Source organism: Bos indicus, chromosome 2, assembly GCF_029378745.1.
Source record: "Bos indicus isolate NIAB-ARS_2022 breed Sahiwal x Tharparkar chromosome 2, NIAB-ARS_B.indTharparkar_mat_pri_1.0, whole genome shotgun sequence".
NCBI lineage: Eukaryota > Metazoa > Chordata > Mammalia > Artiodactyla > Bovidae > Bos > Bos indicus.
This window is the reverse complement of record NC_091761.1, coordinates 127877280-127895755: the sequence shown is the minus strand read 5'-3', so window position 1 is coordinate 127895755 and position 18476 is coordinate 127877280. Positions and strand designations below refer to the sequence as shown.

General features: G+C 38.7%; 1 protein-coding gene across 1 annotated transcript in view; it reads left to right on the top strand.

The window, feature by feature from the left end:
* Window positions 1–18476, top strand: part of CLIC4 (chloride intracellular channel 4) — a 76882-nt gene that overhangs the window by 29629 nt on the left and 28777 nt on the right. The window contains exon 2 of the mRNA XM_070776367.1: window positions 7998–8107. Within this exon, the coding sequence (XP_070632468.1) occupies window positions 7998–8107 (110 nt within the window). The remainder of the gene's footprint in view (window positions 1–7997; window positions 8108–18476) is intronic.

Here is an 18476-nt window from a genome sequence, read left to right as displayed (position 1 = left end):
TTTAAATATTTTTATTTATTTGGCTGCACTGAGCCTTAGTTGGAGCACGTGGGATCTGGTTCCCTGACCAGGGATCGAACCTTGGCCGCCTTCATTGGGAATGCAGAGTCTTAGCCATTGGACCACCAAGGAAGTCCCTGGCCCCTTTTATTTTACATAATTATTCAAAGTTCATCCAAGTTATAGAATGTATCAGCACTTCATTTTATGTAGATATACTACCACCTTTTATCTATTTTTAATTTTTATACGTTTTATTGACATATAGTTGCTTTGCAGTGTTGTGTTAATTTCTGAAATACAGCCAAATGATTCAGTTATATAGTTTTCATTTTCTTTTCCACTTCCAAATGTTCATTTGTGTTGTGTTTTAGATTCCACATATAAGTGATGTCATATAGTATTTGTCTTTCTGACTTAACTTTGCTTATTAAGATAATTTCTAGGTTTATCCTTGTTGCTGCAAATGGCATTATTTCTTTTTTATGGCTTAGTAATAATCCATTGTATTAGTTTTGCTTTTTAAATTTAATACATCTGAAAAACTTGCACTTCTGGGAAGATGGAGTAGTGGATGGTGGTGGTGAGTTTCCTGAGTTTTTGCTTCATATATCCCAGACTTGGCGCTATAGAAACCAGCAACCTGGAAACACCAACAGCTGCAGACAAAACACCACCAACAGAAGGCTGCTGTCTCTAGCCAGAAAACCAGGAAAGGGATGGCCTAAACAAGACAGAAAACTTTCAGACAATAGCTGCTCTACTCCAAACACCACAGGAAAAACTATATGGTCCTATCCCCCACCCGTGCCAGCAAAGGCCAAATGGGTTAGCCCTGACTTCCACCCTCTGGTGGGGTGATAACATTTACCAGATCCTTTACTAATGGGCATGGGGTGGGGGGAGTCTCCAGTGTTTTGTTTTCTGGTTCCTCCTTATATCTTGAATTTCTTTGCTAAGGCTATTTTTATGTTTGTTTTTATGTTTTAAGCTGTTCATACTTGCTCATTGAAGCATCTTTATCATGGCAGCTTCAAAATCTTTGTCAGATAATTCTGACATTTCTGTCATCTTGATGTTGACATCTTTTGATTGCTTTTTTAAAAATTCAGTTTGATAAGGTTATTGGTATGACAAGTGATTTTCAGTTGAAACCTAAACATTTTCTTATTATGTTATGAAACTCTGGATCTTATTTAAACCTTTGGTTTAAACTTCTCTGACACTTGTCTGGAAGGGGGAGGCAGAGAGGAAGGTTGGTGGGCAGGAGAAGCCGGGTGGAGATAGATGTCCAAGTAGAGACAGAAGTCCATGTGCCCTGCTTGGCTTCCTCTGATACCCAAGGTGGGAGGCTCCTCAGTATGCTGGGCCAGGATCAGAGTTCCAGCTCCCCATGTGGTCTCTACTGACACCCCAGTTCGAAGTGGCCTCATTATAGCTGGTTGAGCTTGAAAGTCCTGGCTACTCTGTTCTAGGCCTCCTTTTCTGACACCCCTCACCTTACTTCCCTCCAACCAAGGAGAAGGGAGGGTTCCCATCACTGGCTGGCAGTGTTGAAGGCCCTGGCTCCCTCCTTGGCCTTCTCTGATGCCATCCTGGTTGGGACATTTACAGTCTCCAGAGGACTGATCATATTAGTTTGGGAATAAAATGTTATAAAAAGCTATGCAGTGTGATTGCATGTTTAAAAGTAGTATGTATGTAGAAAATAAAAATCTAGAAGAATGACTAGTGAATGGTTCAAGGGTAGGGGAGCCCTGACCTTCTGTAGTGTTTCAGTTTTTGTTTTAAAAGTAGTAAAGTTAAAAGACCTATACTCAGAAAACTATAAAACACTGATGAGAGAAATTAAAGGCAATGCAAACATAAAAATATACCATGCTCTTGCATTGCAAGAATTAATATTGTTAAATAATCAGCATTCAAAAAACTAAGATCATGGCATCTAGTTCCATCACTTCAAGACAAATAACAGGGGAAATAAATGAAAACAGTGCTAGACTTTATTCTTGGACTCCAAAATCACTGCATTGACTGCAGCCATGGAATTAAAAGATGCTTGCTTCTTGGAAGAAGAGCTATGACAAACCTAGACAGTGTGTTAAAAAGCAGAGACATCACTTTGCTGACAAAGGTCCATGTATTCAAAGCTATGGTTTTTCCAGTAGTCATGTACAGATGTGAGAGGTGGACCATAAAGAAGGCTGAGAGACAAAGAATCGATGCTTTGGAACTGTGATGCTGGAAAAGACTTTTAAGAGTCCCTTGGACTGCAAGAAGATCAAACCAGTCAATCCTAAAGGAAATCAGCCCTGAATATTCATTGGAAGAACTGATGCTGAAGCCGAAGCTCCAATACTTTGGCCGCATGATACGAAGAGCTGACTCATTGAAAAAGACCCTGATGCTGGGAAAGATTAAAGGCAGGAGAAGGGGACGACAGCAGATGAGATGGTTGGATGGCATCACTGACTCAATGGACATGAGGTTGGGCAAGCTCTGGGAGATGGTGAAGGACAGGGAAGCCTGGGGTGCTTCAGTCCATGGGTTCATAAAGAGTGGGAGGTGACTAAGTGACTGAATGACAACCCAAGGCAATCTACAGATTCAGTGCAATCCCTATCAAAATACCAATGGCATTTCCCACAGAATTAGAACAAATAACTAAAAATTTTGTATGGAAATACAAAAGATCCTGAGTAGCCAAAACGATCTTGAGAAAGAACAAAGAGGGAGAAATCATGCTTCCTGACCTTAGACTGAACTACAGAAGCTACGGTGATCAAAACAGTGTGGTACTGGCACAGAGACAGATTCATAGATTTGTAATAAGCCCATTAACCCACCCACCTATTGGCAATTAATTTATGATGCAGGAGGCAAGAATATACAAAGGAGCAAAGATAGTCTCTTCAGTAAATGGTGTTGGGAAAACTGGAGCTACATGTAAAAGAATGAAATTAAAATATTCTCTAATACCATACACAAACTCAAAATGGATTAAAAACCTAAATGTAAGACCAGATACTATAAAATTTCTAGAGGAAAGCATAGATAAATGAGGTTTTAAAGTATACCTGTAGTGTGGTAGTGGTGGTTTAGTCACTAAGTCTTGTCTGACTCTTGAAAGCTCATGAACTGTAGCCCTCCTGGCTCCTCTGTCCATGGGATTTTCCAGGCATGAATACTGGAGTGGGTTGCCCTTTTCTTCTCCAGGAGATCCTTCCTGATGCAGTGGTCAAACCTGTGTTTCATGCATTGCAGGCAGATTCTTTACTGCAGAGACACCAGGGAAGCCCAACTTTTAGCCTGGATTTTGTCTAAATTAGCTGCTAAATTCATGAAATGTATTAGATTAACCTAGATTAGATTAACCTATAAGTCATATAGAACATTCTTTGACATAAATTGCAGCAATGTTTGTTTGGATCTGCCTACTAAAGCAAAGAAACAAAAGCAAAAATAAATAAATGGGATCTAATGAAACTTAAAAGCTTTTGCACAGCAAAGGAAACCAACTACAAAATGAAAAGGCAGTCTACTGAATGAAAGAAGATATTTGCAAATGATAGACTGATAAGGGGTTAATATCCATTAATATCCAAAATATATAAACTGCTCATACAACTCAACATCAAAACAGCCAGGTTAAAAAATGGCCTGAAGAACTGAATACACATTTTTCCAAAGAGGAAATGCAGATAGCCAACAGGACATAAAAAGAGGCTCAACATCACTAATTATCAGGGAAATGTAAATGAAAACCACAATGAGATATCACCATATACTGGTCAGAAAAGAAATCATCAAAAAGAATGCAAATAGCAAATGTTGGCAAGAGTGTGGAGAAAAGGGAACCCTTAGACACTGTTGGTAAGAATGTAAATTGGTACAGCCACTGTGGAAAACAGTATAGAGGTTTCTTCAGAAACTAATAATAGGACTACCACGTGACCCAGGAATTCCCCTCCTAGGAATATATCTGAAAAAAACAAAAACACTGATTCAGAAAGGTACATATGCCCCAGTGTTCATAACCGCATTATTTACAATTGCCAAGGTAAATAATATGGAAACAAGCTAAGAGCCCATCAACAGATGATAAAGAAGATGTGGTATGTATGTGTGTGTATATATACACACACACATATATAAAACAAGGGAATACTACTTAGCCATAAAAAATGTAATTTTGCCTTTTGCAGCGACATGAATGAACTTGGGGAGGGGGCATTATGCTAAGTGAAATGAGTCAAACAGAAGACAAGTACTATATGATATCACTTATAAGTGGAATCTAAAATTGCAACAAACCAGTGAATAAAAAGAAGCAGATTGACAGATTTAGAGCGCAAACTAGTGGCTACTAGTGAGGGGGACGGAAGGAGAAAGGGGCAGTAGAGGGGTAGGAGTAAAAAAGGGTAATTTTGGGATTATATGAAATTGTGTGTGAAACTTTGAAAATTTTAAAGCACTATAGAGTTTAAAGAATCTTTCATTTAATAAAAAAATTGAAAATGTGTATGTTACTGTTAGAAGAAATAGAAAAAGCAAAACTTTGAAAAAATGCTGTATGAATGCTTTTTAAAGTGCTGTATGTACCTTTTTAAATGCTATATGTTCATTTTTGTCATCAATACAAAACAGTGTAGAATAAGATACCATGATTCCCAGTTGTAGTATGCTTTTTGTATACTACATTGTACCGTAATACCCTCCTCAGTTGGTTGGACCAACTATTTATTGTAGTTGATACTCAAAAGCTTGATTTAGATCCTTTAACTTTGTTGAAATGGAATTTTATTAGTACAACTTGGATTAAAAGAGAAAGTTTTGATTTATGACTACTGGAAATCTTGAGTTTTTCCACAGTTTCACTCTACTTTATGAAAATATCATCTGACTAGTAACTCCCAATTTTCTAGTGGTCTTATGACTTTGGAAAAACTTATTCATGGTGCTATTTCTTATTTGAATTGTTTTGAGTTTTAGGAGAGTAGTTAATAAAAAGCCTTTTTCCGGATTTGTATTGGAGAGTGCACATACTATGTTTTTTTTTTAATTAATTATTTCACTGCACCGAGTCTTAGTGTGTCATATGAGATCTAGTTTCCTGACCAGGGATCAAACCCAGGCCCGCTGCACTGGGACGCAGAGTCAGCCACTGGGCCACCAAGGAAGTCTCCTACATGCTATGTTTTTACTTGTGCATAAAGGAAAGTAGCTTGATGAGGAGTATGAGATGTGTAACAAGCTTTTGCTATACCTGAAAGAGAAGTAAATTGGTAAAACCGGTGGAAAATTATAGACAAAAGGGGTGAAGACACAGGGACATTTGTAGTCTGAGCAGGTTTTCATGAAGCGGTTCACGTGCCAGGATTCTCCTGTCTGTGCTCTAGGCTGCGCTGTGCAGGCCGCTGCAGGAAATTGAGGCACAGTTTCCTCGCCCTGTAGCAGTCATGGTGTACCTCCAACGTGTCTGCAGTTTAATATGTTTCCAGGTGCTTAGATACAACATCTTTATTACATCTTCTTTACCAATTTATTTATTTTCGCACTGCTGTCACAGAGACTTGGAAAATACAGTTAATTTTATAGATTAAATAAATGGAATAGGGTGAAGACGATAAGCCATACTCATTCTTTGTCTATCAAACTACTGCTTTTCCAGTAAGTCTCAATTTGTTCTACTTTTTTCTTATATTTATACTTCTGCTGCTAAGGATATTAAAACCGGGAGGGGAAAAAATGCAAAAAATAAAAGAAAATTGGGGCATATGAAGCTACAGGTTTGTATGAAATATGAAAATATTAATCATTAAGCTGTGTAGAAAGGTAGTATGTTACCTTTTTATCTGTGGTAAATTTAGTTGTATGTTATCCGTGTTCCATATGTTGTTTAGATGGTCAGCATCTTCTAAAAAGCAGATTTGGGTGCCGATTTATTATACATTTAACCTAGTGGGGTGACTTAGTACTGTAAACTGACTTGTGCTCTGAAGAAGAAATTACTGTCCTAACTTTTCCACATCAGTGTTTCTTCATGTGTCCAGCAGATGCCCCACTTTTTCTCCTTGAAAAGTGAGTTAGTCGCTCTGTCTTGTCTGACTCTTTGTGACCCCATGGACTGTAGCCCACCAAGCTCCTCTGTCCATGGAATTCTCCAGGCAAGAATATTGGAGTCGGTTGCCATTTCCTTCTCCAGGGGATCTTCCCAGTCTAGGGATGGAACCCAGTCTCCTGCATCACAGGCAGATTACCACCCGAGCCCCGAGGGAAGCCCCTCTTCAGGTTGTTTTTAATAACACCAAAGTTTAAGAACTAGACCTTCTTTAGGAAGTAAATTTTTGTACAAGTATAGTATTAGAAATGAATATAATTCATGCTGGCTACAATTTGATGTTTTGTTAATAAAGAATGATCAAAAATTCTTTTAATGAAACCAAGCATATCCTGTGCTATGTGATTAGGGTGGAGTTCTGAGATCCTCCTTATATGCCCATGTATTTTGTTGGTTGTATCAATATTATCTTTAATCAGGTAACTGCTTTTGTTTTAACTCCCCTCCATTTCCCTGTTGTATAGGAATTAATGACTTTACTAATGTAGCATTTTACTGAAATGGCTTCTGAAGTTTCTGAGAATTACTTTAGGAAAATAAACAGTACTTTTACCAACATCTGAGTGACTTGTTGAAAGGTAACTTCTGGCTCTATTCACAGACTTCATGGTCAAGAGGGCTGTGTTGGCTGCTGGTCAGTATCACAGTGTTCTCTTCTACCCTGCAGGCTCTTTCTCTGATTTCCTGTTCCCTCCCTCCTTTATAAACTCAGGGACCTACATGATGGAGTTAAAGATTTGTCTCACTCTGATTTTTAGGAAAATTTTGTGTCATTGTTGAGCTCAGTGAAATCAATTGAGTAGGATTATAGATAACTTGGCTTCCCTGGTGGCTCAGATGGTTAAGCGTCTGCCTACAATGCAGGAGACCTGGGTTCAGTCCCTGGATTGGGAAGATCTCCTGGAGAAGGAAATGGCAACCCACTCCAGTACTCTTGCCTGGAAAATCCCATGGACAGAGGAGCCTGGTAGGCTGCAGTCTATGGGGTCACAGAGAGTCAGATACAACTTTCACAGATAACTTATTCTAAAGATATCTTTTGTTATTTTCTTGTTCCCTGAAGGAATGTGTAAACAGGATACGGGATTTTTATAATGAATAATTTAAAAATTATTATTTTAAGTTGGCGATTTAAATATTGGGGGAGGTTGGTGATTATTTTACTCTTTGGAGGCAAGCACGTGTTTCCTTTTTTTGTGTGTTGCCCTGTAAAGAATACTGTCTCATAGAGTAAGAAGTAACTTACATTTCACAAAACCTGTAATAGTTTTTGCCCCAACACAAGGATATATGTTCCCCCTAGGGGTTGATTATACCTGTGCTATCCAATATGGTAGCCATTAGCCACTTGTGGCTGTTTAAATATAAATTAATTAGAAGTAAATAAAATTCAGTTCAGTTGAACCAACTACATTTTAAGTACTCACTGGCCACGTATCACAAATAACTACTGTTTGGGACAGTGGTGACTCAGGTAGTTTCTATCATTGCAGAAAGTGCTCTTGGACAATGCTGTATTAGGCTAGCCATTTTTAAGAAGAGAAAGAGGTGAGAATTCTCTGGTGGTCCAGTGGTCAGGACTGTGCGCTTTCACTGCTGAGGCCCCGAGTTCAATCCCTGGTCAGGGAGAGCTAAGATCCTGCAAACCACGAAGCATGGCCAAATAGAGAGAAAGAGGCCAATGAAAGACCTGAGTTTCTTCCTTCCACAGAGCAACTTTCCCTGTCTCCTCGTACCCTTGATTAAAAATTCAGAAAAAGAAAAAAAAAAATAAATAAATAAAATAAATAAAAGAAAATAAAAATTCAGAAAAAGGTCTGTAGTTTTGTGTATCATCACTTTGACATTTTTTTTAATGTTCATTTCTGTTTCCCAGGCTGGCAGTGATGGTGAAAGCATAGGAAACTGCCCCTTTTCCCAGAGGCTCTTCATGATTCTTTGGCTCAAAGGAGTTGTGTTTAGTGTCACAACTGTTGACCTGAAAAGGTAAGATTTGGTTATAGTTGGGGATCAACTTGAGTACATACTTTACTGTTTTCAGTTTGATCCTCTCCCCATCTCTCACTTTGCTTGCTTATGTTCTCTAAAGAAATGTATTAAAATTCAGCTGAATGATGGACACATTTAACTTGCGTGAGTATTATGGATAATTCACAGTGTCAGTATATTGCATGTGACCACTCTGTGTTTTTAAGAACTTATTGTATGTTTACTCTATATTTCAAGAGCAGCACCAGGAGCTATTTTAGTGTAGATGCAGTGACATCTTTGACTTTACAGGATGAGCATGGAACTATGAGGAACTTTCTAAGCAGATGACTTCTCATGTGTTAGGAAACACATGGCCTGTGTATCTGGATTTTTAAAGCTAAGCATGGAATTTTAGGAGGCTGATTACTGCTGTGGTCTTTTTCATTTAACCTACTTTTTAGGGAGTAATAGGAGTTTTTTATAATATGACTTTGACCATATTTGGTTAAATACAATTATAGAATAAGAGCAGTTACCTTGCTCTATGGCCCTGTGATTGTTCTTGCTAGTTGAAGGATGTTTCTAATTTTCTCTCCATAGACCAAAGTGGAGAGGGCTGTGAAGAGCCCTGATAAGCAGTAAGCTTTTTTCCTCAAGAACTTCTGTTCTCCCCTAGCAAACAGATCCGAGGCAAAGAACATTCATACTTTTTTAAAAAAAAGGTTTAAGCCAAGGATTGAGAGCATTTATACCAATAGACAATTTAGGACGTGGCAGTGGAAATGTATTCCTCTTGACACAAATGCCACAACATGCTTTGCTGTTTATTTTTTAAGCATATCAATCATGAACAGTATCCAAGAAAAAATATTGACAGGCTGTCACTTGGTGGGTAGCAGAATTCATGTGCATTCTTCTTCTGGGCATCACAAGGTGAGAATTATCTGATAGCTATAATCCCATTCCCTGTTCTCTATTATCATTCTCTGGGACCGTAAAATTTTTTTTTTGCTTCACTTAATTAGATTTTGAGGACTTAAAATTTCTTTATTGAAAATAAGTCATAAAGTCTTCTAGGAACCCCTTTGGTTACATATATGAACATAGAAGTAAGCCTTGGAAATTATAAGAATTAAAACTACAGGATCATTTGAAGAAAAACCTAGCTCATATTGGACAGGACTGTTGTAAGAATGAAATAATTTATACTTACCCTTCTATTACTGTTTTTTTCCTACACACATTCACAAAGGGAGTTTCCCAATATAACTCCTAAAAATAGACCATGCCACCAAGCACACACCCTTAGGGTGTCTTAAAATACATGGATTCCTCCTATTCCATTTTTGGCTTGGAGCAAGTGAGTTTGACTGCCATGCTTTGAAAAAAGCCTTCTTTGAACAGCTCAATACAGTGCTTGATTGTGGTACATACCAGTAATAGCACAAAAAACGATGGGAATCTGGTTCAGAAAAGGAAGTGAACTCGTCACAGCCGTTTCTAACTCATCTGTTTCACTTTTCACTTACAAACTTTTTAAGACATTATTCCTGGAAATTGATTGATATTTGAGGGCTTGTATATGTTTAGGGCTTGTATATGTAAGGTACCCGACATGTAAAAAGTGACATGTGAGAAGTGGGATGAAAGATTCAGGGTTTCCTGACAGAAAATCTACTCCTCAAGATATATATTTATTTTTTAGAGCTTTGTGTTAAATCAACAGAGAGCACTGAATATTGGAGCCTATATTCTTTAGCTTTCTTTAAAAATCTTAGGTCTACAGTATATATTAAAAAAAAAAAAAAAGCCTTCTTAAGATCAGTTAAAAATATACAGCTAGTACATGATAATGAGTCCCCTTCATTCCCAACCTTGGTCATCAAGTTCCCCTTCACAGAGATAATTGAACTTAGGTTCAGTGTTTATCATCCTTCCAGACCTTTTCTATGAGTTTCACCCTTATATGGGCTTCCCAGGTGACTCCGTGGTAAAGAATCTGCCTGCCAAGTAGGAGACATGGGTTTGATTCCTGGATCGGGAAGATCCCTGGAGAAGGAAATGGCAACCTATTCCAGTATTCTTGTCTGAGAAATTCCATGGACAGAGGAGCCTGGCGGGCTACAGTCCATGGGGACGCTAAACAGTTGGACACAACTGAGCAACAACACCACCCTTAATATGTAGTCTTAACTAAGATTTCAAAGAGAAGGTATCTCAAGAAAGTGAACATTGGCTCAAAAAAAAAAAGTCAATAGAATAAAGTTGTCACAGAAGAATAAAACATCATGTAGTAAAAAGTACCTTTCATAATTCTTAAAACTTTAAATGTGACTGTTTTTAGAAAGCTGTGGGGGAGAAAAGATTTGGTGCCCACAGTGGTTGTTTTCCTGCTTTTTCTGCTAATTGCCTAATTTCTTGGTGAAATGTACTGATGCCAGAACAAGCTGGTGGAGAGCAATAGAACTCTACTGAGAGCTTTTTCAGGCCCACTCTCTGCTCTGAAAAAATGATTGTTACATGCCATTCCATCCATAGGAACAAGCCAGTCTCTGGTTCTGGTGCTGTATGACAGGTTCTCTCTGCAGCTCAGTTGGTGTTAATGCCCACGCTGGTGGTATCATACGCCCCTGTGAGGCTTGGAGCAGCCTCCCGCTGCTTGCCTGCCAGTGCTGCCTTAAGACTTTTGTGGGAGTAATTTCTAAACCTAATTTTCGGTTTATGCTGAAATCATATTATAGAACTTTTAGATTAAAAAAACATTTGTAGGCTTTAGGAGGAATTTAAGTTTTTATCAACTGCCATTTGAACAAAAGCTTCAGGCGAATGTAAGTGAAAATAATAAAGTGTGGGGCACATTTCAAGATGTTACCACATCATCAAAAGGGGAGCAACCATGGCATAGTAGAAAATGTGAGGGGCAGAGGCCTGGATCTGTGCAGAGAGAGCCCTGTCCCTGGTTTCCCTGGGACCTCGGGCAAGCTATCTCATCTTCTTGGAGATCTGCTGTTGCTAAGTCGCTTCAGTCGTGTCCAACTCTGTGCGACCCCATAGACCGAAGCCCACCAGGCTCCCCCGTCCCAGGGATTCTCCAGGCAAGAACACTGGAGTGGGTTGCCATTTCCTTCTCCAATGCATGAAAGTGAAAAGTGAAAGTGAAGTCGCTCAGTCGTGTCTGACTCATAGCGACCCCATGAACTGCAGCCCACCAGGCTCCTCCGCCCATGGGAATTTCCAGGCAAGAGTACTGGAGTCGGGTGCCACTGCCTTCTCCATCTTGGAGGTCAGTTACCTCATTTTTAATCTCAGGAAGGAGGAAGGGAAAAGTAAACTGACAATTCTTCAGTGTCCATTACATGTTAAATATCTTCACCATACTTATTAGAAACTACTCATATCAAACCATGTTCAAACCTTTCATTGAATAGAATTCATTATTTTATCACACTGATGTTATAGGGCCTTTCTGGCTAACAAGTTCATGGCAGTGATCAAGATCTTTATTTAAAGACTTCCACTATCTTCACTGTGCTCAGAAGTTCCTAAATCAAGAGATCAGCATCATTAGAGCACAGATAAGCCTGAGAGGTAGGCTGGGGGAAGAGAAAGAAGAAAGCATGAGAACAGTAATGAGAGAGACAGTCACACTGAGACACTGACTTGGATATAGCTGAGTGTGGCCATGTAGTTGTTAGGGTAAATTCCTCTGGTTTGGGGAATTGAGAGTAGAAATGATAACTTTAAGAAATTCAGTTCAGTTCAGTTGCTCAGTCATGTCTGACTCTTTGCGACCCCATGAATCGCAGCATGCCAGGCCTCCCTGTCTATCACCAACTCCCAGAGTTCACTCAGACTCACGTCCATCGAGTCAGTGATGCCATCCAGCCATCTCATCCTCTGTCGTCCCTTCTCCTCCTGCCCCCAATCCCTCCCAGCATCAGAGTCTTTTCCAACGAGTCAACTCTTTGCATGAGGTGACCAAAGTACTGGAGTTTCAGCTTTAGCATCATTCCTTCCAAAGAAATCCCTAAAAGCAGTGTTATATTACCAGTGCATAAAATTCCTCCTCCATGATATTCTCAGAGAAAATAAGTAAATTGGAGAAAACCCCCTTAAAAGTCTGAGCAGTATTTGTTTTCATTTTCCATTTCTGTCTTAAACATTGAAACTCTCATCCTTTGTGGTGTCACTAATTTCCTTCTGCTGTAGAAGTCTGCGCACCATTTGTAACATTGTATGAGTCAGACCCACAGTAAGTTGCCATTATCATGGCATAAAGTTTGGAAGATTACTATGATAGTTTAAACTTTAACAATTTTGAAGTAATTTAAAATGTTACAATGGAACTATGAAAATGATAGCTCTGTATATCTTAAAAGGACTTATAAACTCAGAACAAAATCTGATTTCCAAGTGTATTCTTGAGGTAATTTGCTTTCATTATCATGTCTCTGTGGTTCCACCCTTCTGAAAATAGTCTTTAGCAAGTTTGAGTTCCAGGTATGTCTTTAGTAAACAGCAGCTTGAATAACATGTACAGAGAGACCAAGTGGAGTGGAACAGTCCAGCCTTTTAGAGAAATCATTCATTTCCTGCGGCTGGTCAGGCAGGAAAGTACAGACTCTGTCCTTTCCCTTTGTAAAGTTGACTTGGGCTACATGAAGCCCTTGTTAGAATGGTCCTACAGTTGAAGATACATGTCTCATGAATGTGTTCTGAATCACATGTATACTCTCGGTGTGTGTGTGTGAGAGAGAAACAGACAGACAGGGAGAATTTCATTGCCATGTGTCTTTATGTTCTTTTTCAAGATAATTTCAAAGATGGAAATCCTGTTGAGGCCACTAAGAGCTGGATTAGAAAATTGGATTGTAAATGAAAGGCTTTCTAAACCTGTTATCGTGTGTGTGTGAGTGCTCAGTCACTTGAGTCATGTCCAACTCTTTTCAACCCCATGGACTGTAGCCCACCAGGCTCTCTCTATTCATGGGATTCTCCAGGCAGGAATAGTAGAGTGGGTTGCCGTTCCCTTCCCCAGGGGATCTTCTCCACCCAGGGATCGAACCTGTGTCTCCTGCATTGTAAGTGGTTCTTTACTGCTAAGCCACTGGGAAAGCCCTGTTATCAGTATACATTCTGCTTATAAACTATAAATCTGTTAAGAATTATAAAAGTTGTATTTGGTACCTTTTCATAGATGTTATTTTGTTTTAAAATGATTGCTCCACAAATGGACCTTAAAGTAGACAGGGATCAGCAGTATACCACATTTGATCACAATAAATAAAATCCTTTAACTGGTTGAACGGGGACACATAGGCAGATGCTTAGTAACTGGGATCTTGGTGTGTGTGGTTTGATGTCCACAACAATTCAGTCATTCAGTTAGTGACTTAGTATTAGTCAGAATATAGCAAATCTAGTGAAGAATAATTAATAGGAGTAAAGTGATCTGAACCAAAAGATTTGTGTTGTTACTTTTTTTTTTTTTTTTTTGCTTATTTGCCATATACTGTGTCTAGCATTGGAGAAGGCAATGGCACGCCACTCCAGTACTCTTGCCTGGCAAATCCCATGGATGAAGGAGCCTGGTAGGCTGCAGTCCATGGAGTCGTGAAGAGTCGGACACGACTGGGCGACTTCACTTTCACTTTTCACTTTCATGCATTGGAGAAGGAAACGGCAACCCACTCCAGTGTTCTTGCCTGGAGAATCCCAGGGACGGGGGAGCCTGGTGGGCTGCCGTCTATGGGGTCGCACAGAGTTGGACACGACTGAAGCGACGCAGCAGCAGCATGTCTAGCATTCTCTTGACTTGTGTGAATTAATTTTATGTCTGAAAAATCAACACCTTTAAAGTTTTAAAAGGAAACTCAATTAACAAATAAGTCTACATCCTTAGTATTTTTTTCTATTTAGTGAGTCAACTAGTTAGAGTTGGTTATTTTTAAGAACCATCTCCAGTCTCCTGTGGCTGTGCTATACTCATTTTTACCAAGCTGCTGGAACGGAGCCACCAGCTCGAGGACCTCCAATTGTTTGTGCTGAATTAAATTTTAATTGAAGTTAAGCCACTTAAGTTGCTTAAAGTATTAGCTTCTATAAGGTGCCTCCTTTTCATTCCGTCTTTCTCTTTCTGTTTCTTGTTTTACTTTTTTCTCTTTATATATTTCCTTTTCTTCATCTGGAAACAAAATAGGCAATAACAGAATAATTTTTTTTTCATCTAAATAGAAGACTACTATAAAAAAAGACTTACTCTGATGACTAACTGTGAAAATAAATAGCCTCCGAAACATTGGAGAATATTCATGCTCTCATATCAAGGCATGAATTCTATGCACTTTACTTTCCTAGATATCCGTTGAGGGAAACATTTGAATGAATTTGAATGAATTGCTGAATACTTATTGAAGGTCTTTTATGAAATAAACCAAAGATGTCCTGAAAATTTTAGTCATCGCCTATTCAGTTGCATTGTTTTCACATTGCAGTCCCTGTTTCTGTGAAGCCTCTGTAAAAATGAGCCTTTGTGGGTCAGACAAAACACCTGAGACCTTAGAGGACCAAGTGAGGACTTGAAGTTGAAGAATCTTAGATTCTATCTGGTTGCTGACTTGATAATAGCTTCTAAATGAGTCACTTCAGTGCTTACAGCTTGTCTGTTTGAAATCTGCTGATCTGTTTAGAGGCATTAAAGTTTCTTCTCAAATCTACTTTCACTTGGAGCAAGGACCTAACATGATTGTCCTTCATCTCAACAGTTAATCTTGGAAAATAGTATCATCACCTTAAAAAAAAAAAATCTATATAGCCTTTCAGCAGAAACAAGAAGAACTATTCACTAGTCGTGCATGGTTTCACTTTACTTACACACTTTTATGTTAATCAAATTTCTTAGTACCAGCTAATGCTAAATAACCATCAGACTCAAATAGAATTTTGAACCATCAGACTTAGAGTTTTAAAATTGTCACTTTCGTGAACACTTATATAAAGTTTAGTTCACTTTCATACCCATTATTTGATTTGATCTTTACAGACAAACCAAGTCTTATATCCATAATACAAATGAGGAAATCTAGACCCAGAGAAATTGTGATTTATTTAGTCACATAGCTGGTGAATAGCAGAACTGTTCAATTTGGGACTTTAACCAGGTTCTTTTTATTTGGTTTTTTGGTTCTTTCTTCTTTACCATGCTAACTTTATCCTTCCTCTAACAAATATTTTTGTTTGGAAACCTTGAAAATTGTTATAATTTATTGTAGAAGCAATAACTGCTATCTATTCTGCCACCCTCCCTTATGGATTATTTTACAGCATTGATTTCTTTCTTCTCCTTTACCTAACTCTGCCCTGTTCATGAAAAAATGATTACCTTATACTTAAGCATTAATGGATGCTTCGTTAGTCATAAGAATGTTAGTGGATATGTTTTATAACTTTGAAGTGAGAAAGGTGTCTTCCAGGTGACCACAATTTGTGTGTGACAGATTAAAGGATGTTCTTATTCATCACTGGCATTGATGGAAGATATGTGTATTTTCTTTCTCTTGTGTATTTTATACAGTTTTATTAGCCCTCCTTGCAGTGATGAGATACTGTTGTTCTTTCTTACCTTTGTGCTACTTTCTTAACTTTTTTAAGTGTTAGGAGTTGGAAATAAATATATAAACCCTAAATTGTTAGGATTTCCAGACTCTTGATTTTGTGTATGGTCTTTCTGAGTTGAGGAGGAAAAAAATTGTAAGTGGGAACAAATGGGATTCTGAGTGAGAATATGAGTGGGTGACTTGAAAACTAAGAAGACTACCATCTTGGACATGCTGGACCCTTTAGTGATCAAAGAACAGGTGGTTAAGATGATGAGTAAGAAGGAATAACAAAAAGAAATGAGTGGGAATTCCCTGGTGGTCCAGTGGTTAGGGCTGCCGTGTGCCCATGCCCAGGTTCAGTCCCTGGTCAGAGGAACTAATATTCTGCAAACCATGCAGTAGAGCCAAAAATAAAAAAGAAACCAGTGAAATGAAAAACAGAACAATTCTGATTTGGAGTTGAGTACTTATGTAAAAGTTACTGGAACCCTCTAGTCATACCTCACTATTCAACTGAATGTGCATCTGGAAGACTTGCTCACGTTCCATGTACTCTGATTATTTGGTGCTCAACTTTACCTTGTCCAACCAAAGAGTGCTCAGTAAAAGAATAAGAGTTGAAAATCAGATCAGATTTTGACTTTTAAAAGCTCTCTTTTGGAATTTAGGTTATTGCAGAAGTTGATAAATAGTCCTATTTTTCTTTGGCTTGGGAAGGAGATATGCTATAGAACTTGAGTAGAGGGAGGCCCTGAGTTAGAACATTTGAGCTATTTGGATGATTACCAAGTCCTTGTATTTTTTATTGGAATATAACAGTAGATGAGGCACTCTCCAGACATAAACTGACAAAATATTTTACCTTCATGGTGCACTTAAAGATATCCTTTATTTTATTCAAATTGTGTGCATTTGTGGTAAGGAGGGAAGGAAGGTCTGTACTAGGGGAAAAGTTCTTGGAAGCAATGCGTTATTTTTTTTAAGTTTTTAAAGTTCATCTTCTTAATTATAAGAGTTCTCAAACATATACAAAAATGAATCAACTTCCTCATAACTTCAGTTCTGTTATCAAGATTTTGCTTCCATTTGCTTTGTCCCTTTTTTTTTTCTTCCCTGAAATATTTCAAAGTGCACCCCAGGAATACTGTCATTTCACCTCTACTTATTTCACTGTATATCTCCAAACAGTAATGACATTTCCTTACCTTACCAAAGCACTTTTCCCCTAGTACAGACCTTCCTTCCCTCCTTACCATAATGCCATTAGACTATCTAGTTCCCAGTGTATAATCCAGTTTCCCTGTTGTTTAGTCACTCAGTCGTGTCCGACTCTTTTGCAGTGCCATGGACTGTAGCCCCCATTCACCTCTGTCAATAGAATTTTCCAGGCAAGAATACTGGAGTGGGTTGTCATTTCCTTCTCCAACAGATCTTGCTTGAGACCCAGGGACCGAACCCGCAGCTCCTGCCATGTCTCCTGCATTGCAGGTGGATTCTTTACCGATAAGCCACTGGAAAGGTTCCCCTCCCCCCACCCCCACCCCAGTTTCCTTAGTTGTCTCCAAAATATTTTCTCTTTCACTGGTTTGTTCAAATTAGGATTCAAACAAATTAAACTCATATTTGGTTGTTATGTGTCATAAATTTTTCTTAATCTACAACAATCCCTTCTAACTCCCACTTGTGGCTTTTTGTCCTTCTGCCATTGACTGGTGAAAATCCAGTTAGTTGAACTGTAGATTGCCTCAAATTCTAGATTTGGCTGACTGCTTCCTTGTGATATCACTTAACTTTGTCCTGTAACTCCTCATGTTTCCTATAAATAAACTTTTTGGTCCCAGGACCCCTTTATTCTTTTAAATTATTGAGGACCTCAAAGAGCTTTCAGTTAATATTGATTTTACTATATTAAAAATTAAAATGAGGAATAAAATTTTAAAATTTCTATTTAAAGTTAGAAATTTAAAATAATTATTTACTAATTCATTTAAGTAGAACAATCATGAATTCATTGTCATCTCAGTTATTCTCCAAAACAAAATTAGTGAGAAGAGTGGCATTGTTTTATATTTTTGTACATATCTAATGACCGCCTTAATAGAAGACAGATTCTTGTATCTGCTTCTGTATTTGTTACTTTGTGATATCTCCAAGTAACCTATGGAAAACCCCACTGTACAACACGAGAGTGAAAAAGGTACATGATGTCTTTGTATTATTTGAGTGGTTCTGACCTCATGGACTATCTGATGAAAAAGTGAAAGTGAAAGTTGCTCAGTCGTGTCCAACTCTTTGCGACCCTATGGGCTACACAGTCCATGGAATTCTCCAGGCCAGAACACTGAAGTGGGCAGCCGCTCCCTTTTCCAGGGGACCCTGGGTTCCCTAAGGAATTCCCTGGCGGCTCAGATGGTAAAGTGTCTGCCTACAATGCAGGAGACCTGGGTTCGAACCCTGGGTCAGGAAGATCCTCTGGAGAAGGAAATGGCACCCCACTCCAGTACTCTTGCCTGGAAAATCCCATGGACGGAGGAGCTTGGTTAAGCTACAGTATGTGCGGTCGCAAAGAGTTGAACATGGCTGAGCGACTTCACCTTACCTGGTTCCCTAGATTGCAGATTGAGAGACAGCTGCCCTAGGAGGCTTGATTTGGTAAGAATGGTTGTTAGGTGGTGATGTATGCTTCATGTTTTATCCTTAGGATGCATACCATATCTGGTCATGTTATTGATTCTAGGATTCATTGGGCTTAGGTGAGGCATTTTGCTTTTTAATAGGGCAGCAGT